The 23,817-nt window shown below is 45.3% G+C and overlaps 2 protein-coding genes across 2 annotated transcripts in view; one reads left to right on the forward strand and one right to left on the reverse strand.

The window, feature by feature from the left end:
• MED12L (mediator complex subunit 12L) overlaps window positions 1-23,817 on the reverse strand; it is a 363,243-nt gene that overhangs the window by 239,439 nt on the left and 99,987 nt on the right. The window contains exons 14-16 of the mRNA XM_066347273.1: window positions 22,261-22,387; window positions 19,190-19,404; window positions 15,719-15,895 (exon numbers count right to left, since the gene is read on the reverse strand). Coding sequence (XP_066203370.1) covers window positions 15,719-15,895; window positions 19,190-19,404; window positions 22,261-22,387 — 519 coding nt within the window. The remainder of the gene's footprint in view (window positions 1-15,718; window positions 15,896-19,189; window positions 19,405-22,260; window positions 22,388-23,817) is intronic.
• GPR171 (G protein-coupled receptor 171) lies at window positions 4,591-12,379 on the forward strand. The gene is made up of 2 exons (XM_066347259.1): window positions 4,591-4,707; window positions 10,811-12,379. The coding sequence occupies exon 2, from the start codon at window positions 10,884-10,886 to the stop codon at window positions 11,841-11,843; it is 960 nt and encodes a 319-aa protein (XP_066203356.1). The 5' UTR covers window positions 4,591-4,707; window positions 10,811-10,883; the 3' UTR covers window positions 11,844-12,379.

Below are 23,817 nucleotides of genomic sequence, written 5' to 3' on the forward strand. Positions count from 1 at the left end.
TCTCCGGGTGTCCTGTCTTTCACCTTCCCCCACACCACCTGCTCCAACGCCACAGGGGCACCCAGCTGCAGGACCGACCGCTCCTCCCTCGTAGCCTTCCCGAGCTCTCCCCCCTTACTCAGCAACGCCTCCGGGGTTGACCAGATGGATCCAGGACTTTGTCTCCTCCTTGTCCTCACACAGGTCCTGCTCGGATGCTCTAAATGCCCAGACTGCCCGAGAGCCCCCAAACACACTCCCCGCAGCCCAGCCACCTGTCGTGCCCGAGCAGGACACCGTTCCCCCCGTCTCAGAAGCACCACTGTACCCAGCCTCAGGCACTGTCTGGATGCCACAGGTCCTAACAGCCAGGAGAAAATGTGTGTCCCTGCAGTGTCTGCATAGTCCCTGTCACCCCTCCAACACGGTGACCTTCTGAAAGTCACAAAAACATTCACTAGGATGGGAGCGAAGGAGGCAGCCTGCAGTCATTAAATATTTGTTGTGAGAATTTTTCTTCATCAAAAACCAAAGCTTTACACGGCAACACAAAGAATCTTTCTCCAAAGGACTTTTTCTCCTGGAAAGGAACAACGGAGTTAACGAAATGTGTTCTGAGCTCTGAAAATGGGTTACTCAGAACTTTATTAAAAGTGGACCACAACAACTGAGGTGGAAAAGGAAAAAAAATGAACTCAGTGACTAAAAACTAAGAAGATAAACTTTAAAGGTGCGTTTTTTTAAGGATTTCCCTTTATTATTTTATAACCATAGCAGTCACACCTCACAATGGAAAAGTAAAATGGACTCTATGTTGACTCAAAAAACACTGTACAATCAATAAAAATGCAGAAAACCAAAAGGCAGGGCGAGGAGAATGGGGGAGCCTGCTCAGCCGTCTCACAGCCAGCGTCCCGTCCCGAGAGCGCGCGGACACGCTGCCCGCAGCACGCTCCAGTGCTCAGCCGTCCCACAGCCGGCGTCCCGTCCCGAGAGCGCGCGGACACGCTGCCCGCAGCACGCTCCAGTGCTCGGCCGTCTCACAGCCGGCGTCCCGTCCCGAGAGCGCGCGGACACGCTACCCGCAGCACGCTCCAGTGCTCGGCCGTCTTAGCGCGCGGACACGCTACCCGCAGCACGCTCCAGTGCTCGGCCGTCTCAGCGCGCGGACACGCTGCCCGCAGCACGCTCCAGCGCTCAGCCGTCTCACGGCCGGCGTCCCGTCCCAAGAGCGCGCAGACACGCTGCCCGCAGCATGCTCCAGTTCCCACCCTCTGGCATTACAGAAGTGACAGCTGCTGCAGCGCTCAGACCCTGCAGAGACCGGCATCTCAGAAGCTCTGCGTGCACGCCCTACTTTAAAACGACTGTCCGAGCACGTCCATCACTCACAAATTTGAAGCTACTAATCTCAGAGTCAGGAAAAAACGCCTTTGGACTAATCCAGGTGGGAAAGGGGATTAGGTGCTCAAAAAAAAAACACAACAATTTTCAAAACACAAACCATAAGCCCAGAGGCCCCAGAGAGGAGGCTGGGCCGGAGCCATACAAGCTGCTAGAGAGCAGTTTTGACCACCAGCATTCAAACTGACCAAGGAATAGCCCTCTGAGCTCAGATCGTCAAAAGTTTCAGAATGCAAACTGCTGTGAGTTCAGAGCATCCCGGACTGCAAATTCTGCAGGGGCAACATGGAAGACTGCCTCACATTTGAGTCGATGCGAACATTGAAGTGACAGCACGGGAGGGGCCAGGGCTGCCCTGCTGGCCTCCTTTGTAACCATGGTTTCTGCCCAACACTGTCGTGCTACGAGGGAGGCACCGGCCAGTGCAGGGTCCATCAGACGCTGGAGTCAACTGTCAGCTGCCAGCGAGGAGTCTCCTACAGGCCGCGGGGTTCTCCAGGAAAGGAAGCTCTCCAGGAAAGGAAGCTCTCAGGCGTGTCTGGCAGTGGTAGTGGCCTCCCACCCAACACTCACTGGCCCTCATCAGGAGTTCCACGGGACTACCATCCCATGTTTAAAAGGCAAGTTTTAATAATGTTGAACATTAAAAATGATACTTCTACTGAAATACTGTTGTTTGGCATCTGTATCCAATAAAACCAAAAGCATGATTTGAGTGGACAGCAGAGGTTAACTATAAGGAAAAGGTTTTCTTTCTCAATTCATGAGGCCATTTGGCTTCAGTTTTTACTTCAAACACACAAAATACCCATTTAAGTTACTAATGCATCATTTCTACTAAGTATCGCCATGACCAAGATAAGGAAAAAATAACTTCAGCCCACTTCTTCCCCCTGGGGTTTCTGAAATACCGGGTTAGTGATGATGTGTAATTTCCTAGAACACTAACCAGATACAATCTGAAAAACATTTGTCCTAATGCAACAGAAAAATAATGACTTGTGGAAATTCAAGTGGAACGCCTGTTAATAACAAACACAAAAACAGGGACCATAGCCCCAAAATGCATGTTCCCACTGTGCATGAACTTCCACAACCCGCCAGGTTGCCTGAAACGCATTCTCAGAAGGACGAGCACGGTTCAGTTTCACTATGAAGAGAGTGGTTTCTCACCACTCCAGAGGAAACGGACACTGAGAATAGGACGTCTCGGCTCCTCAGTCTAGCGATCCAGACACGACGACTGGCCACGGGAGGATTGTAACAACAGCTGAATGTCCTTCACTCAGTCTACACACCCTCAAGGTAAAGGTGGAAGCAGACATCATAACATGCCAACCTAAAAAAAAGGAAAGGGAAGCTTTCTCGAAAACCTTCTCAGGTCAGTGTTCCTTGGCACCGCACCACGTTCAAGCCGCCCACCACTCAGTGGGGTGGCAGCCAACTCCGCCCGGCCGGCCCCTCCGCCTGGCCGGACCCTCCCCCTCCGCCTGGCCGGACCCTCCGCCTGGCCGGACCCTCCGCCTGGCCGGACCCTCCGCCTGGCCGGACCCTCCGCCTGGCCGGACCCGCCCCCGCCCCCGCCCCGCCCATCCCTCAGGAGGTCAGCTCTGGGTGCGCAGTCCCTGGCTCGTCTGTTCCCACCTGCGTGTCAGTGAGCCCTGCCCCACGACGATGCACACCAATCTTAAGAGACAGGCTGCTTCCTAACACTATCATGATGCAAGTTAACACGGCTCTCATCAAAACTCAAAGTCTGAGGAAGATTTGGGGTTTTCTCCTTTTAATTTATAAGTGGGTATGTGTATTTTTAAAAAAAATAAAAAACAAAAAAAAACCTTCTTTTGCAAAATAAAAATAATCATGACAGTTTGGGGGAACAGCAGATCTGAAACAGACGGCTACTTCGCCGCCGTCAGCATCCTCCGCTGCGTTGGTTCAGAAGTTCCCTTAGACTCTCCCTAAACTCCTTCCCTCTGGCTTGTCATTTCCCACTCAGTCTTTCCAGAGATTTTTCTTTTTAAAAGGGAATACCCAAAGGGATTCAATTTTACATTCTGGAGAGGATCCTTCTGACTTTTTTCTAATTATCTGGAAAACCGACTAAGAATTGTCAGGAGAAAAAGACATGAAACCAAAGCGCCTACCGAACAAACCAAAGACTCAATCCAAGAGACGGGACCACAGCGACCAGGCACCCGTCTCACCATACAGGTCACCTTTGTGCCGGCAGACGTAGGACTCCCAAAATATGCTTCAAACATAAGCTCTTCTTCTTTATAAAAGCTACCCTCACGCAAGAAGCATAACCTCACTGGTGACGCAGATGAGAGCGCGGCATTTTGTCAGGTCCCTGGCCATGCGGGGCTCCCTTCGACACTCCGTGAATGTGTGCTCGCCCACGGGCAGGACGAACGACGACCCAAACAAATACATGCATCGTGACAGACAATCTAATAATGACTCAATACCTGTCTCAATTCATTAAGCGGTCTGGGCCCAAACTGACAAGAGTCCTTGCAGGTCTACTCTGAGAAAAACAGATCCAGTACATTCCTGAATGAGAAAAGTACAAACCATGAAACAGTACGTGCAATACAGTAACATTTTTAAGTGGGTGTGTATCACACAGAAAAAATTTTAGATGCACTTGCTAAAAATGTTAACAATAGTTATCTCTCTGCATAATGATTTACCTGTTCTATTTCTATTTCCAGATTTTTCTACAATGAACAAAAAAGAATAAAGAGAAATAAAATATACAGTGCTTTATCAGGCTATGTTAAATCACATCTTTTTTTGCTTGTTTGTTTATTAACAGATGTCTCCAGCAGGATCCAAACTGCAACAGATTTTTTAAGATTTAACTCTGAAGGCCTGATGAGTATCAGTTTGTAGAAATAAAGAAATGTTACTGGAACACCTAGTATCTTTAACTCATAACCCCTTTCGAGGCAAAAACAAAACAAAACATTGATATTCTTTAAAATCATTACAATGGAAACACAGCTTGAGTATTTAAAAAAAATAGCTAAGTACTACAGTGGACAAATAGCTTCCCTCTAGAATTAGACGAGATGAGTCTGAATTGCTTCAAGTACAGACAGATTTGGAAAGAACTTCTTTAGGAGACTTGCATACAGTTAAACTATTTGCAAACCACAGTTTCATCTACGTCAATATGCAACATTTTAAAAACCACACAAAAGGAAAGGAAATTTTTAGTAGAGCAGCAGCCCCGCAGGCGGGTGCCCTGCTGCAGCGCACAGCTGCTGGAGCTGCTCTGAGGCCGGGAGGGAGCCGAGGCTCGAGAACAGACCCCAGGTAGGTGCTTTTAATACTTACTATATCCCGGTGTCTTTCCCTGGAAGGGAATCCACCGTGTCCAGTGTTTAACCCATGTCACTGGAAACAACAACACGTAGGAAGGTTGCTGGAGAAAAGGGCGCCGGTTATTAAGCTGAGTGGATTCTCCCTGTAAACTATATTGTAACAGTCTTCTATCTGGATTCTCCCTGTACACTAGACTGTAACAGTCTTCTATCTGGATTCTCCCTATAAACTAGACTGTAACAGTCTTCTATCTGGATTCTCCCTGTACACTAGACTGTAACAGTCTTCTATCTGGATTCTCCCTGTAAACTAGACTGTAACAGTCTTCTATCTGGATTCTCCCTATAAACTAGACTGTAACAGTCTTCTATCTGGATTCTCCCTGTAAACTAGACTGTAACAGTCTTCTATCTGGATTCTCCCTGTACACTAGACTGTAACAGTCTTCTATCTGGATTCTCCCTGTACACTAGACTGTAACAGTCTTCTATCTGGATTCTCCCTGTACACTAGACTGTAACAGTCTTCTATCTGGATTCTCCCTGTAAACTAGACTGTAACAGTCTTCTATCTGGATTCTCCCTATAAACTAGACTGTAACAGTCTTCTATCTGGATTCTCCCTGTAAACTAGACTGTAACAGTCTTCTATCTGGATTCTCCCTGTAAACTAGACTGTAAGTCTTCTATCTGAAGACCCCGTCTGTTCTAACGACTGCGTACTCCGTACAAGACTGAACACTTACTTACAGGCTAAGATAATTATTCAGTAACTCAATTTTGTAGCTGGATAAATAAAGGCAATGTTGGTCTTTACAACAGGGCAAAATGACTCTTAAAATGACTTTCTTCTACACCATTATGATAGATAATTTCAAAAAATTCCATGGTGACTTCCATAAAAAAAATTATATATATATATTTATATATATAATTTATATATAAATATATATATATATATATATAGAGAGAGAGAGAGAGAGAGAGAGAGAGAGAGTGTTTGTTTATTTTCTAAACAATGGGCACTCACTCCAAGCAAAGGAGACACTTGGAATCTTGATTTCGCTGGAGTGGCTCTTGATACCTCAAATTTCCACAGGCCAGTAAATGGTCGACAAAACATGTTATCAAGTATTTAGTTTTCCAATGCATGACAGAGAGCACAGACGTTATTATAGTATCATTTAACCTGGAAATGACATAACCAAAAATGAAGGTTTGGTTTTTGTTGCAATTTGAGGTTCGTGAAAACCTATTGCAAGATACTATATACACACTTCTAAAGCATTATCGAATAAATACACTTACTGTCTACTTTTAAATAACTACCCAGGGGTGGTCCACAAGGTCAGTTACAGAGAATATTAATTGATCAATACAAATCATTCTCGAATCCTTCTGTTTACCACACATTCTTTCATAAAAGGAGGATTTATTATATAATTCTATGAGCAGCTGAGCATTGGGCACTAAAAATTGCAGAATATCATGTTGTTGTTATTATTATGTGACATTTGAAATAAATACAAGAGCAGAATCCCAAACCCTAGCCCCTGTGTCCACGGACAGTGGGCAGAGGTGGGCGGAGAGGCTCAGCTGGCACCAGCACAGAGTGTGGCCCAGGGAGGAACGGACGCTCCGGACACCGCGGTGCAGAGAAACGGGACCTTTGAAAAATCAGCGTCGTGAGGACGTCGGGGAAGCCTGGGTAGACTTCCGAGGGCAAGCGCCTCTGCAGGCACTGCGGACAGGCGGGACTCGGGCCCAGGAAGGGACGGGCAGACAGCCCAGGCAGCGGTCCACAAGGTCGGGTCCCAGCCTGCGCTGACGAGCTGTGAGACCCGGAGGGGCCCAGGACCAGACCAGTTTCCTCTGCTGACCTGAGGACTGACCTAGATGACGTCAGTCAAGGTTCCCTCCAACCTCACAGGCCTGCGATCCCCGAATTCTACCCCAACCAGAAGTGCAAAGGCTGAAAGAAACAGCTCGCAGGACGGCAGAGGGCCCACCGATCTCAAGGAGGGAGGCGGGACCAAGACAGCGGAGGTGGTGTGGGGACGTGGGGACTGGGCCACGGGAGCTGGAGAGTAGAGGAGGCCAGACTGACAGGACACCAGCTGGGTTTGGTTTTTAAATATATACATACACATACACATACACATACACATACACATACACATACATATACACATACATATACATAAACACATGTACATATACACATACACATACACATACATATACACATACATATACACAAACACATACATATACACAAACACATGTACATATACATATACACATACACATACACATACACAAACACATACATATACACATACATATACACAAACACATGTACATATACACATACACATACATATACACATACATATACACAAACACATACATATACACAAACACATGTACATATACATATACACATACACATACACAAACACATACACATACACATACATATACACAAACACATATACATACATATACACAAACATATACACAAACACATGTACATATACATATACACATACACATACACATACACAAACACATACACATACATATACATATACACATACATATACACAAACACATATACATATACATATACACATACACATACACATACATATACACAAACACATATACATATACACATACACATACACATATACACATACACATACACATACACATACACAAACACATACATATACACATACATATACACAAACACATATACATATACATATACACATACACATACACATATACATATACACATACATATACACATACACATACATATACACATACACATACACATACACAAACACAAACACATACACATACATATACACATACATATACACAAACACATATACATATACATATACACATACATATACACAAACACATATACATATACACATACACATACATATACACATACACATACATATACACATACACATACATATACACATAAACATACACATACACATACATATTGCAAAATAAACATCAAAATGCGTGAAGCCCAGAATTTTTATTAGTATGTAGAAAAAAAATATTAAGAATGGAAATTGCTTCAAAAGTAGTTCCTGCCACATAGTACGCACTTAGTAAAGGTTGGCTGCTATAATAAGAATCATCATCACCATCACCGTCATCATTATTATTATTACTATGATGATCGTGATGGAGGCAGACTTTTGGGGTGGTTTTGAACACAGCTTCTGAGGTCAGATGGTCCGGGTTGGAATCCTAGCTCTATATCCAGATATACATACACATAGCCTCCGGTGTTACTTAATTTAACCTGGTTGTGTCTCCAAGTTGTCGTCTGTAAAACAGGGATAACACCACCTACAGAATAGGAACGATGGAAGTTAAATAAGTAGACGTTAAGTCCACTAGCACAGTGCCAGACACATAGTGCTGAGTTGTTGTCGCTGAGCTCAGTACAGACCACCACCATTCACGGAGCCAGAAGGCCTCTCTCGGGCAGGCAGAGGGGAAGGATGTCTGTGCCCTCCCAACGACACCCACCTGGACAGACGTATGTACACCTGCTCATCAACACGCTTGCAGACCATTTCATCCCAGATGCACACACGGACCCCTTAATAATTAGAAGAATTAAGATTCAGAAAGGCTTCAGAAGATGTTGGCTTTGATTAAAAATTTTTTTAAAGGGATGTTTAAGTGAATGGACTTATTTGGCCTTCTTGGCCACTATACTTACTACAATTAGAAAACTATACACCTGTATTTCCCCATGTATAAAACACACCTTTTTTTGAAAAATTTGGGGTCTAAAAACTGGGTGTGTCTCATACAGTGCTTGTAGATATTTTACTTGCATTTCCCGCCTTTTCACGCTTGTTTTTGCGCTCATTGTTGAAGACAGTGATTCGTCATTGGACACAGATGAGGACAAGCTAATGGATGGGAGTTTTAACAGTGATGAGGAGTTGTGTGAATTTTATGGTGAATGAAACTGGAGTTCAATCACTTTATGTAATACTTTTTTTTTTCCAAATGTCAGGCCCCAAAATTAAGGTGTGTCTTATACATGGGAAAATATGACATGTTTTTTTCCTGGGAAAAAAAATTATCTGTTTAAACAAAAGAAAGGTATTGACTATGCCTGAGGAGAGAGCCATCAAGCACCGCCGGATGTAGCCGCTGCGGCCGTGACAGTGTAAGTCTGAGGGCACTAGGTCAAAGGGTAGAAATGAATGAAGCCCCTCTGTTTACCCTGCGCTTACACACCTCCCCCAGCCCACACCAGGTCAAAGGATGGAAATGAATGAAGCCCCTCTGTTTACCCTGCGCTTCCACACCTCCCCCAGCCCACACCAGGAGGGGACAGGACAGGGTGGGGCCACCGTGGTTCTAAGGCTGTGTCTTCTACTTCTGGGACTGACTACCTCAAAACCACAGTGAAAGAGGAAAAAGAAAAAAGAAAAAAGAAACAAACACGTGTTAACGTTAGATGTTTCAATACTAATACAATATATAACAAACTGAGCTTCTCTTCGAGAGTTTTGTTACTGACGTCATACCTCCTTGTTCTAGAAGCTTTATAAAATATATTCTTGGTGAAATGTCTCAAAAATACTGAGAACACAGAAACACCTATACAAGCATTGCTCAACAGAGATGTAATGCAAACCACACAGGCACTTAAAATTATCTAGCAGGTGCATTTAAAACAGCAAAAAGAAAGATGACAGATTAATTTTTTTTTGTATTTTTCCGAAGTGAGAAGCAGATGAACAGACTCCCACATGCGCCCAACCGGGATCCACCGGGCATGCTCACCAGGGAGCGATGCTCTGCCCATCTGGGGTGTTGCTCCCTGGCAACCAGAGCCACTCTAGCACCTGGGGCAGTGGCCATGGAGCCATCCTCAGCACCCGGGTCAACTTTGCTCCAATGGAGCCTTGGCTGCGGGAGGGGAAGAGAGAGACAGAGAGAAAGGAGAGGGGGAGGGGTGGAGAAGCAGATGGGCGCTTCTCCTGTGTGTCCTGGCTGGGAATTGAACCTGGGACTTCCACACACTAGGCCAACGCTCTACCGCTGAGTCAATCAGCCAGGACCAACAAATTAATTTTTTAATAACATATTTAACCTATTACATCAAAAATATTTTGACACATGCTCAGTATAAAAATATTGAGATGTTTTACTAACTGTTGTATTACTTGTATAAACTAATACAATTTTACTACTGTACTATTTTTTTTACTTATACTATCTAAAATAATACATTTTGTACTAAATATTTGAAACCCAGTGTGCATTTCACATTGACAATACACGAGTCTAGACTGGCCATGTCTTAGGTGCGCACAGGGCACGCATGGCTGCAGCCTACCCCAGCGGGCGGCGCCAGTTGGCACCTTTGTGAACCCGGGCCGGGAAAGGGAAGTCATAAGCATCAATTCTAGACCAGATTCTAATCCTTCAAGTCATTCTGCTAAAAAGAAAAATAACCTTTTTTGATTGTGAAAATGTTCTAGTCGGTTAGACAGTCAAGGGCCTACTTTTAATTAAAATGCTTTCTTTGAAATGTCCGCCCAGTCTGGTCACTGCTGGCCAGCCCGCAGGCGGGCTGCCTCCCTCTGAGCAGTCTGCCCACCTCTGAAAGGAGAGAGCCAGGAGCCTCGCTGAATGAGAGCGCTTCAGGCTCAGCCACAAGCAGCCACTTCACCCAGTTTCCTCCCGCTGTTTCTCAGAATGTCAGTTTGCTTATCTCCTCTGCAAACCAACCTCCCAACCAATTGGTAACAAGCGCAAGCAGCATGCAAACGGTGATGCCAAACTATCCCTTCCAGAAGCAAACCCACGTGGGATTTCTGAAAACACAAAATCAGACTGTGGAAAGCCCAGGTTTCCTCGTAATCTAAGATGTTCCCACCCGTCCACATGATCTAGTAAGTTCACCAGCAAACACCTAAGAACTAGAAAGAGTGTGACTAACTGTGATACTGTGAGTGCGAATATTTTAAAGAAACTGTTTTCTAATTTTCAATACTAACCTCCCTTCCCTTCTTTTTTAACAGATTCTTTAAAAAAAAAAGAATTATTATTATTATTTTTTTTGGAGGAGAGTCCTCTCCCTTCCTCTCCCACAAGATGACAAACAGTTCCATCGCCTGCCCCGTGTACAGGGACCTGGAGCCGTTCAGCTATTTCTTTTACCTCGTTTTCCTCATCGGAATCATCGGAAGTGGTTTCACCATCTGGGCGTTCGTTCAGAGGAGCACGGTTCATCGGTGTGTAAGCATATACTTAGTCAACCTGCTGACGGCCGACCTCCTGCTCACTCTGGCACTACCCGTGAAAATCGTCGTGGACTTGGGCGTGGCGCCCTGGAAGCTGAGGATATTCCACTGCCAGGTGACCGCCTGCCTCCTCTACATCAACATGTACCTGTCAATCATCTTCCTGGCCTTTGTCAGCATGGACCGCTGCCTGCAGCTGACGCACAGCTACAAGATCTATCGAATACAAGAACCTGGATTTGCCAAAATGATCTCGGCCGTCGTGTGGGTCATGGTCCTCCTCATAATGGTGCCGAACATGGTGATTCCCATCCAAGACGTCGAGGAAAAGCCGCAGGTGGGATGCGTGGAATTCAAAACGGAGCTCGGAAGGAACTGGCACTTGCTAACAAACTTCATCTGCATCGCTATATTTTTAAATTTCTCAGCCATCATTTTAATATCCAACTGCCTTGTCATTCGACAACTCCACAGGAACAGAGATAATGAAAACTATTCCAACGTGAAAACTGCTCTCCTCCACATCCTTTTAGTGACGACAGCCTACATCGTCTGCTTCGTTCCCTACCACGTCGTGCGGATCCCGTACACCCTCAGCCAGACCGAGGTCATCTCGGACTGCCCCACGAGGATCTCGCTCTTCAGAGCCAAGGAGGCCACGCTGCTCCTGGCCGTGTCGAACCTGTGCTTCGACCCCCTCCTGTGCTACCACCTCTCCAGAGCATTCCGCTTAAAGGTCACCGAGACTTTGGCTTCACGCAAGGAGAGCAGGGCTCAAAGCAAAACATCACGTTGCGAAAACGGTGCATAGACTCTGGGATTATGCTATAACTTTATAACTTCCTCCCTCCTGGACAACAAATACAAAACAACTGGGAAAAGGGAAAAAGAAGAAATAAGAGGGCTTCAGAATGTAAAAATATGGATGGCCAGCAACTGTGGCCCACTTGGCTGGGAAAACGTTTTTAAATGCAAACCAAGCAGTGCTCCTTGGTGGTTTCATGCTCCATAAGCTAAATATTTGTACCAAAAAAACTAAAAGTTCTTGTTGGACCAACATAAAACCTTGCACTATCCTTGAAATCCAAATGACTTCCATGACACAAACACAGGTATTTGTGACGTGTTCATTTAAATACTGGCACTAGCTTCTTGATATAAATATGCAAAATAAGGTGACCCTCAGACAGTTGAACTGCATGGGTCCCCCTTACACGCAAATTTTTTACAATAAATATGTCTAGTACTGTAAATGCATTTTTACTTCCTTGTGATTTTCTCAATAACCTTTTCTTTTCTCTAACTTTGTTCATTATAAGAATACAGTGTATAATGCATATAACATATGAGATATGTATGAATCAATTATTGATGTTATCAATAAGACTTCTAGTCAATAGTGGGCTATTAAAGGCTAAATTCTGGGGGACTCCAAAGTTATATGCAGATTTCTGACTGGGGGCATCAGAGCCCTTAACACCCTCACTGTCTCAGGGATATGCATACACTCCCTAAGCAGTCAGGAAGCTCTTCAGCCACACAATGGAAAGCCCTGAGCTCACTTAAAAATGAAAGCCAGCCTATTCTTTCCTGAGACCTCCCGGGCCTGATTTACTTTTCACTCACCACTTCAAAGACAGTCAAGATTTTCTATTTGCAATGACCAATCCAGGGGTTTCTTATTTTTCTTTTGTAGCAATATAAAATAGACTCTGTATCATTTTCAAGGGGAGCTGTCAGATTATACTAACGGCCCGCCCGCGCTACTGTTTTGGAACTAGAAACTCACATTAAAGGTATGGAAAAACAGTGCCAGTCAGATGGTCTAAAAACAGAGGCGCTGACTACACACACACACACATACACACGCACACACACACACACACACACACAGCGAGGCCCTGGCAGGATGCCAGCGGAGCTAGACCGACTGGTGCCACTCAGATCCCGAAGAGGAGTCCGACCCAGGCCGCAGGTTCAAGTGTGGCTGAGTCAGACCTCAGGGCCACACCCTTTGATCTTACCTACTGCCAGTCATGCAGAAAGAATTCAACAGATGGTGAAAGAAAAAGACTAATTTAGAGGAAAGACGACTGGAAAATTCAGATAAGCACACAGGAGATTCTGAAGGGCTTTTTCCATCTAAGTAGTAAAAGCTCCTATGGAAACAACTGGTAATCCGTCCACATTAGTGGCAGTAATTAACAGACTGTGTTCCTGGAAGCTCACAAAACAAGCTTGATTCCAGACCTCTTTTCAGATATGCACTGAGAATTATTTGACCCAAAGCAGCAACTGTCCACAATTTCACAAATACAGTCTCTGAATTTAAAGAGAATGATCAAGGAGAAAATGCACACAGAAAAGTGCCCGTTACACTCACAATGTGGTGAAGTGCTGCACAGATCCTCGCCAGCTGGTGGTAATGACAGGAGCCCCCCTGGCATCACCTACCTGACACTGACAGGGTCCTGTGCCCTGGAACCCGTGCTTGTTGGCAGTCTAGAGCACGTTCTTACTGATGGGCAGATCGAGACACTATTCCTGTGAGAGCACACATGAAACCAGTTCATTTTCAGAAGCTCTGGGTCAAGGCCCCCTTAGTCTTCCTTGCTGTTCACTCACAAGAGCCGCATCTTAGAAGGGTAAAAACAGGCTTTTTTTAAAAAAAAAAAAAATCATATTCTTATATTCTCCTCACAGGCCTGATAAGTTAGTCAGACTTTCCTTATTTTCAGTAAGGAAGAGAACCAGACGTCTTAGCATTCCTAATGTCAATGTTATATTATTATATGCTTCTCTTTCCCTTTACTGAGGGCTTATTCTAAATTACTCTCCCGGTAACGGGGAGGTGGGGGGGGCGGGGGGGTGGCAACTGACGATGAAGGTTACTAAGTCTACCCTTCCCTCACCGATTTTCTAGTTCTTTTGACGATTATGACAGTGTTGAATTATGACATAATCCATCCTGAGACTTAGCCATTAAAAATCATTCACGTCCTCTCCTCCAAGGAAGCGGGCAGTCTTTAGAATACTCAGTGCCCAGCGAAAGACCACGTGAGGAGGAAGAGAGACGTCCACGCCTGGGAGGCGCCGGCCCTGACCCGGGACGGACACGCGGGAGAGGGCGGCCTGCAAGGCCCTGCTCACCCTGGACCCTCAACCAGCTTCCACCACGGCCAGCATTCTGCCATATTCACTTCATTTCCCCTCCCCGCTTTTCTTTCTTTTCTAAAATAAACATGTTTTATTTTGAAGCAATATACAATTTATAAGGAAGATACACATAGAGTACAGAGAACCCAAGTTTGCCCCCCACATGAACGTCTTACAGAACCACAGCCCCTTCGTCAGAACTGGGAAACTGACAGCCACGCAGCGCTGCCGGCTAAGTCCAGATGTCGACGACCCACCCCTCCTGTGGACTCTATTTTAAAACAAATCCCTGATATCATGACAGTTCATTCACACATTCTTCAGGCTACAGCTCTACAATACCAGGCTACTCCTTCTGCTGCCCTAAGTCAATGTGAGATGGTTGCATTTTATTAGAAATGAGTGATACTTATAGATAACAGCTTTAAAATGTTGATATATTCAGCCAGTGGTAAACAAGAAAAACTTATGGCAACATCTGACATACCCTGGGCATAGAAGAATTAACACATAAAAAGCATTCTTAATTGAAATAAGGAAAAAAAATACATGTGTATAGTAGTGATTTCACAGGAAATTCCTAAATAACCAAGAAATAAGCAAACAGACAAATGTCAGAAAATATTTACTTTGCACATCAAAACTATTCAAAGACATCCAAGAAATGCTATATACTTCACAATTACATTTTTATTAAAATAATAGTCTTCAATGAAAATTACTCTTAAAAATCAAACTTAAAATTCTAAAGAAAATGATAGTGAAAATAAGAATTAAAACATTGACAGATCTTGGCTTAATCTTCATTACTATTACCAAAAAACTTGTTTCTCTTAAGAATTGAACACTCACTCTTTGAGAGTGACATACTAATACTTCCCGGTATTTCCCACGTGCTATCCAGTTCCGGCTTCAGCCGTCACAGGCTGTCACAATCCGAGTCCCCCTCACACAACCTCTTCCATGAAGCCCTCACCCACTTCTCAATCCAACGTGCTCTCTCCTTTCCAACACCTCCTTCTGGAGAGGCAGAGACCCAGGAAAGTCCACCGTGTCACTGTGCAGTGGGCAGCTGGGTTTTTACCTGGTTCCTGCACTTAGCTGCAATGCTCATCATTTCACAGACATCTGTGTCCTCCTTTCTTATTCATCTTTCCTGTGCCCCAACATTGTTACTCCTCTGCATACTACCAAAAATACCCGCCACCACACAGCGCACCCAAGTGCTCCTCGATACACAAGTTTCAAATTGAAGCAGGAAAACCGATTTTGACATTACTGGCAATGACTCAAATGCTCCTTATAGAAGGACACTATTATAGGAAATTCTGTTAAGTCTTGTCAGCCAGCAGTATCACACCGCAGATTTGAACGACATCAGTACATACGCCTTGTGGTCAGAATTATTACACAAGCAGCGATGAACGCCAGCACTCACCTGCTATCCGTGTATCACTCGGGCAAGTCGTGGAACCATCACCGGCTAGTACTCCTAGAATGAAATGGCCGGTGGCCGGGAGCAGTACTCACCAGAGGGACGGGGAAGTGTGTTGCATACTGCAGGTGCCGCAGGAGCTCGTAATTAGACGGGAAAATTAACTCTCTCGGCTTTTCTCTCTTCAGCACCTTCTCGCCGTTCACCAACAGTCTTCTGCCCAAGGAAGGGTTGGCATTCTCACAGGGCTCTCCAGGCATGGGAGAAAAAATCTAAGTCGTGTAAAACAAACGTGGGAGATTGTAAAGGACAGGACCCCAACCACCACTGCACGCCAGCCTCAAATACACTCGGGACACTCACACAGTAACAATCTCCTCCTTATTTAACCACTGAGCAAACACAGATGGAAATTCTGTTCATTTCTATCCACTTGAGATCCCTAGGAAGCTGTCACCGTCATCCTGTTTTGAAGATGAGACAGTGACAGCCACACTTCCTGCAGGACCAGAGAGAAAACCAGACTTCTAGGGAAGTGTGTTCCTCATAGAGCTCCGTTTCCTACACGAACACATACAGGAAATAATTAGCTAATAAAGCCAATGAACAGACACAGAGGTTTTAGTCTGTACCTCGCACGGTACTCTTTATAAAGAGTTACTCTTCAAGACTGATGTAGGAGAACACAATTATACCTAAAATCAAACAACGTATAGCAAATCCAGAGCCAGGAAAGCTATTATTCAGAAGCTACACATACACAGCAAACAGCATGAACTGTCTTGATGAAACTACTACACTCCTTTATTCCTAAGAGGTGATGATCTCAAAACGAACAGAAGAGTCACAGACAGCGAGGCAGACAGGAGTGGCATCATTTCCAAAGCAGGCAGCGCGGCCCACACCGCGGGTGACCCGGAAGGCGGCGCGGCCCACATTGCGGGTGACCCGGAAGGTAGCGCGGCCCACACCGAGGAAGACCCGGAAGGCAGCGCGGCCCACATTGCGGGTGACCCGGAAGGTAGCGCGGCCCACACCGAGGAAGACCCGGAAGGCAGCGCGGCCCACACTGCGGGTGACCCGGAAGGTAGCGCGGCCCACACCGAGGAAGACCCAGAAGGCGGCGCGGCCCACATTGCGGGTGACCCGGAAGGTAGCGCGGCCCACACCGAGGAAGACCCGGAAGGCAGCGCGGCCCACACTGCGGGTGACCCGGAAGGCGGCGCGGCCCACACCGCGGGTGACCCGGAAGGCGGCGCGGCCCACACCGCGGGTGACCCGGAAGGCGGCGCGGCCCACACCGCCGGTGACCCGAAGGCAACTGCTCTCTCAACCGCAGAGAGGAGTAACTGTCCTATAGGGCAGAACAGGGTAGGAGCACAGGTACATCGCAGGTACACAAGTCACCCCAGTGCCTGAGAAAGAAACAGTAGGATGGGGGCAAATAGGGGAGAGGTGGGAGGAAGAGTTAATAGTAAATAAGAATTCGAAGGTTGAGACTACTGGAAATTCTAAACCAAAGTCAGTTTTAAAGTCACCCTTGTCTACTCATCAAAAATATTAGTAGTTCCTGAGTCACTGCCCATGTGCGGTAACTGCCAAGGAAAGTCACATTGTAAATTTTGTAGTTCATTTAAGGAACCAAAGCTGAAATATGACAGTAACACCATTAACTGTCCCACGTCCTATTTCCTCCTCCTAGTGTTTTCCCCCCCAAAATAAAGAAGTTTTAGGACATACATTGCTCTGAAAAGTCACGCTCCGCTTCATCATCATAATGAGACCGATTTAACTCCTGTGATATTTTCAGGGAAGAGCATACAAAGTTTCTGATACAAACGAACTGACCATAATTCCTTCTCTGGGCTATTCCCAGTCACATGCTCACCAACTGCTCTTGGTAAGAAAAATCAGGGTGTATCTCCAAGATACCAGATACCTTGATCTCCAAGAATTAAAAGAAAAAACATAGGAAACACAGAAAAAGCCTGAAGAGATAAAGTAATTTTAGTTTTTCTACCCTACAGAACTTCTACTGTGGACAAATTCAGAAACAAAAGTAATTACACATTAAATAAATAATTTTTAAAAAATTCCTGTACCATTTAGTCACCAAATCTTAACAGTATAAACAATGAACCAATGTATGCAATTCTAATGTCAGATTTTTAAATTACAAATAAAGCCACTGTTTTTTAAAAAAAATATGTTTAAACTCTTACAGAACCAATATGAGGCTTTATTTTTAAGGAATCATCATAATCTTCCACCATTTTCTACTATTTCCCATCACCAATTTCATGGGGATTTTTTTGCCTTGAAAATTTCCATAAGTATCTGGAGCAATGTCAAAAATATCAGAAACTGGCAGAAAATTACAAAGTCATAATCACAGCATAATTTGTTGAAAAAAACAATTTTAAAACATTTCAAAAATAAATATTAAATTTTTAATCAATTGAAATGAGCCTATGATGAATGAAGGGAACAGAATTTCCCAGGACGTCTAAGAGAGTTAATGAATAATGAACAACATGGCCCTGGCCGGTTGGCTCAGTGGTAGAGCATCAGTCGGAAGTGTGGATGTCCCAGGTTCAACTCCTCCCAATCAGGGCACATAGGAGAAACGACCATCTGTTTCTCCACCCTTCCCCCTCTCGCTTCTCTCTCTCTCTCTCCTCCTCTCTTCCCCTCCCGCAGCCAAGGCTCCATGCGAGCAAAGTTGGCCCGGGCACTGAAGATGGCTCCATGGCCTCTGCCTCAGGGGTTAAAAATGGCACGGGTTGCAACCAGTGGCCCAGATGGGCAGAGCATCGCCCTCTAGTGGGCATGTTGGGTGGATCACATTTGGGGTGCATGCTGGCATCTCTTCCTCCCCTCCTCTCACTAATAATAATAATAATAATAATAATAATAATGAACAAACAACAGGCACCAGGGAAGGGGTTCCTTATAATGAAAACTGAGCCGGTACTTCAGGGCCCAAACAAGTCCAATTCTGAGGCACGATGTCAAAGTAAAACTGGGATTGGAAATACATAAACCTGGAATTTCATTCCAATCCAAAGAAAAATTGCACGGCTTGTCAGATCTTTTCAGCCATCGTTTTACAGTATCCAAAAGAAAAGTCTGGAAGACGTAAATGAGTCCAATGGTGTTTTGAGTGGGGCGTCAAGGTTATTGAGCTTTACAACAAAGGGAACACAATTAAAAAGCGGTCACCCTTCTACCACAGAATTGTCCTTCCAAAAGCAGGTCCCCAGTGGAGTGGGGGAGTGGCGGGGTGGGGGGAGGGGGGAGGAGGGGGCCAGCAGGGGAGGGGGCCAGCAGGGGAGGGGGCCAGCAGGGGATAGGGCAGGGGGAGGGGAGGGGTGGGGTGGAGACAGGGGAAGGGGTGGCGGGCAGGCATGGAGAGGAGAGGTGGGGAGGGGGTAGGATGGGGCGGGCAGGGGGAGGGGGCAGGGGGAGGGGGGAGGGGGGAGGGGGGTGGACAGGGATGGGGTGGGCAGGAGGAGGGGCAGGCGGGGAGGGCAGGGGGCAGCAGGCGCAGGCGCCCAGGGCCCTACCTCCATGGCCACCTCATGGTCCTTCGGATAGTGTTCGTCTGTGTTCCCTCCCGCCGGCGACCGCGGCCGCGTGGAGGCGGTGACGGACAGGTCCCCACGCGATATGAGGGTGCACATGTACGCGTCGTGCGAGAAGACTTCGTGCCGGATGAACTCGCAGAAGAGCAGCACCAGGTTCACGAACTCCACCTTTTCACATTCACTGTTCGGGTCGGCTACAGAGAAACAATTCAGTCAGGGGTTCAGTCCCCTGACCCCGTGAACAAAAATAAATTAATTTTTAAAAATATCCATTAGGCTTAACAACATTTTCACCATTTTGTATAGTTTTTTTAATAAAATAAAAGATTACTGGAAAATTTACTATGTGGCACTGTTGTTTAGTACAGAAATGACACAGGTTTGACTGTCCTGCTGTCACTGAAAAACACTGGTCCTGGCTGGCTGGCTCAGTGGATAGAGCCGCCTCCCTGCCTATGGCCATTCTGGGTTTGATCCTCAGTCAGGGCACACACAGGAAGCAACCGAAAAATGCACGACTGAGTGAAACAACAAATGACCCCCCTCCCCCGTGTCCTCCCCCGTCCCCTCCCCCGTCCCCTCCCCCGTGTCCTCCCCCGTCCCCTCCCCCGTGTCCTCCCCCGTCCCCTCCCCCGTCTCTCCCCTCCTCTGTGTCTCTGAAAATCAATGAAAGTGAAGCCCTGGTGGACAGCTCCGGAGTGTCATCCTGGAGTGTCATCCTGGGGTGTGGAGGTGCCAGTGGATTCCCTGGTCAGGGCACACACAGGGGCAACTCGATGCTCCTGTCTCTCTCTCTCTCCCTCCCCTGCTTCTCTTAAATAAAAAATAAAAAAAATAATAATAAAAAAAAGATACTATCGAGTATGATAAGTACAATCTCACGTTTTAGGATATTGGTCCTTGGCAAATGGATATCATAATATAAACACATAAAATTTCAGGTTTAAAAATAATGGCCTAATCTGTCCTCTGGCTTTACTATTAAAATTGCTCATGACTGTTTCTTTTATTTTTGTTTTTTAATTGATTTTGGAGACAGAATGCAGAACATTGATTTGTGTTCAATTTATTCCTGTACTCACTGGCTAACTCCTCTGTGTGCCCTGACCAGGGATAGAGCCTGCCAGCTTGGTGCACTGGGACAACACTAACCAACCAGGTTACCCCGTAAGGGCCTCTTAACTGTTTTTTATAGTTTGAGTGTGTCTGTGTATCTGTGGAGCACGCTGTGCACTTTTTCAAAGGAGATTTCACACAGAACCACCAAATGGTATTAAAAAAAAAAGTGAATGGGACCCACTGAACAGAAAAAGGAAAATGCAATTAAAAGGGCACAAACAGGAGTTATTCTGGCTTTTTTAAATTCATAACTTTTAATATTGTAACTTTGTATCTATACTTTGAGAGGTTACAAAATGTTAAGACTAACCCTGCAAAGCTCGGTGCCTGGCCCGGTCACACTCAAACACAAGAGGACCCAGGAACATTAACTCAGTTCCCTAAACCTTAAGCCTAGACGTAGGCTTTCACCACCACCAAATCCAATGACGGCGACCTCTACACAGAGCAACAACACAGCTTCCTGTGACAGCAGACGGGACGCAGAGCAAAGGTGCAGAAACAGAACAGGGGGGAAAGGGTGAGGAGAGCAGGGACAAGACAGAGCAGCTCCTTTCCACTGCCGACCACCTATTCCTATCTCCTCTGTCTTTTCCTTTTCCCACTTCACCTCCCATGCTTCGTTAGTGCTCCCACACTCCAACCCCAAGCCTGACTCCAGCTCTGTCCCCTCCTCTAGCCTAGACCAGCCATCAAGTAACTAAGACCGCCACCTCCAGGCCTCACTCAGTCCAAACGGGGCCCTTCTCAGAGGAACTGGAAGCAGTTCTATTTCTTGCTGCTTTACCTCTTTCTTCTCTATAAAACAGCTCCCCTCTCCCCACCTCCATTCTTTTTTTCCCCCCGAAGTTAGAGCTGGGAGGCAGGCAGACTCCCGCATGCACCTGACTGGATCCACCCGGCATGCCCACCAGAGGGCGATGCTCTGCCCATCTGGGCCACCGCTTCATTGTGGCCTGAGCCATTCTAGTGCCTGAGGCGGAGGCCATGGAGCCATCCTCAGTGCCCGGGCCAACTTGACTTCAATGAAGCCTTGGCTGTGGGGGGAGAGGAGAGAGAAAGAGAGGAAGGAGAGGGGGAAGGATGGAGAAGCAGATGGGTGCTTCTCCTGTGTGCCCTGGCCAGGAATAGAACCCAGGACTTCCACACGCTGGGCTGACACTCTACCACTGAGCCAACTGGCCAGGGCCCCACCTCCATTTTCCCCCCCTTTTGCCATTTTTCTGTTCTTCCATCGTAATCTCTCCTAGGGCCGCCCTGCTGCACTTCGGCATATAAAGGCCTCTGAGGAAGATCCAGCCCACTTAGCTCACACAAATGACTTTTTTTAAAGTGGGCACCCACACGCAGTATAAACCTACTGTGTGGCTGTTTATGCCCCAAACCCTCAACTTCCCACCAACTACGGAACGAGAGAGGACAGGAACAGCCAGGAGAGCTGGCAAGCAGCCAACCATCTTGACAAATCATCTCCTTGTTTCTAGGACCTGGTTAGGAAATACTATTGCTTCATCCATGCACCCCACCCCACGGTGTCAGATCTAAAGTTAGAAAATAAGAAATTCAGAAAAAGGTTTGAAAAAGAGAAAGTCCAAAAACATAATACACGGAAACATCACAAGACCTTACTTCTTTACTTTGGTAAGAAAGATCTAGAAAGAGGAAGCTAGCCCACTAAATATAAAGGAAGGGATGCTTTGTTTTTTAAACTCTACAAAATGTTAAGCCTTTGAAGCTCACCCGATTTTAAAATTGCATGGAAGTTTCCATTGAAAACATGCCACAATTTTTAACTCAGTAAAATATACGTTATAATTATCGACAGGAACTTTTGAGAAGATACAAATAAGGGAAAAAAAAGATGAAGACTCAGTTCTTTAAAAAAGGACCATTCTCTTATTTAAGATCTAGAAGCAAAGAGCTTTACTTACACAATGAGGGGGCCTGTGTATCTAAAAACCTTAGCAGAACATTCTGGAAAACAGGCAAACTAGATCCAGCAAGAGACACTGAAGAGATGGACTCCTTCTCATCTAAGACCTCTGATTCCCCACATCTCTAAGATTAAAAATAAACACACACAGTTAATTAAAAAGGACAAGTAGAGTCACAATGGGTCACGAATGTGTTTTCTTAATTAACATTTATTTAAGTTCCTAGATAAATTCCTGTATATCTTTGTGGGCCGTGTAAAGTAAATATAATCTCTACAAGTTAAGGAAACTACCCCAGAGCAATTCAATAATTTCAAACACCCCTAAGAGAAGCAATATTTATGTGACTTCTAAACACTGAATATATGATACAACACAATACAAAATAAAGTACTCATTATCCTTGTGCAAATTGCTAAAAATAAATTGCGCTTGTCTTCAATTTTAAGTAGCTCATGTTTAACTGTATTTCTCCCAAGAAAGGCCTGGGCGGGTATCCCTGAGTTTGATTTCCGTGTGTTTTCGTCAGGCGGGGACTCTGACACGTGTGAGTGGGAAGAGCAGGGTCGAATGGGAAAGCTAAGGTCATTTCTCCAGTAGCTTCTCTTCCTTAGTCATCACATCCGCCAGGAGGATGCCAGGAGTCTCCACAGTTCATGAAACACATCTACAGAAGCTGTGCAGCTGTGCACCCTAAAGACCGAACTGACTAGAAGACCAGAAAAGAAACACTTTAGAAGCAATCAGATCCTTGCTTCTATTATTTTTGATATCCCTTTCATCGTTAAGATATTACTATATTGATTATTTCTCTAAGATAGCCTCCTTTTACAAATGTCAAATTTCAAAAATGGACTATGTTTATTAGAAATCAATTATCTATCAATTATCTAAAGATATTACTATATTATTTCTCTAAGATAGCTCCTTTTACAAATGTCAAATTTCAAAAATGGACGATGTTTATTAGAAATCAATTATCATAAACATCTCTGAAATAATACACTTACACCTATTAAAATTACATGGTAACCTACGTGTGAATCTCTTCTGAAAGTGGTGTGTGTGTGTGTGTGTGTTCCGGGACACAGTGGGGAAGGATGGAATCACAACAATCCAGAAGCAACAATGAAACCAGAAATTCAACTTTACGAAAGCTTGGTCATTGCAATTCCCTGGAGTAGAATAGCCTATAGCTATTCATAAATGTGTAGGAAAAAAGCAATGAAACACTTCCTAATTTGCACATAGCAAAACAGGCTCACGTTTTATCCCTTAACATGGCTATCTTCAAGCCTCAATTTCAACGACACGACATTTTCTATCTGGTGAACAGTGCTTTCCCAACAGAGACGTCAATGAAAATAATCTCCGTTCCATGTTCTAATAGCTTCACAGGAAGCAGGTGCGTGATCAGTGAGAGAGACCCAGCTAAGTGCTCATCCCTTCGTGCAGCATTTGCTGAGCATCTACTATGCACCGAGCGCTGTTCTGAGTGCCAGGGCCCCAGCACAGGGTGGGCAAGGTCCCCAGGGTCAGGCTGACATTCCAGAG

The sequence above is a fragment of the Saccopteryx leptura genome, chromosome 8 (assembly GCF_036850995.1).
Source record: "Saccopteryx leptura isolate mSacLep1 chromosome 8, mSacLep1_pri_phased_curated, whole genome shotgun sequence".
In the NCBI taxonomy this organism is placed as follows: Eukaryota; Metazoa; Chordata; class Mammalia; order Chiroptera; family Emballonuridae; genus Saccopteryx; species Saccopteryx leptura.

What these genes read in the sequence shown, in the direction of transcription:
- GPR171 (XM_066347259.1), top strand. Translation starts at nt 10,884, where the DNA reads ATGACAAACAGTTCCATCGCCTGCCCCGTGTACAGGGACCTGGAGCCG.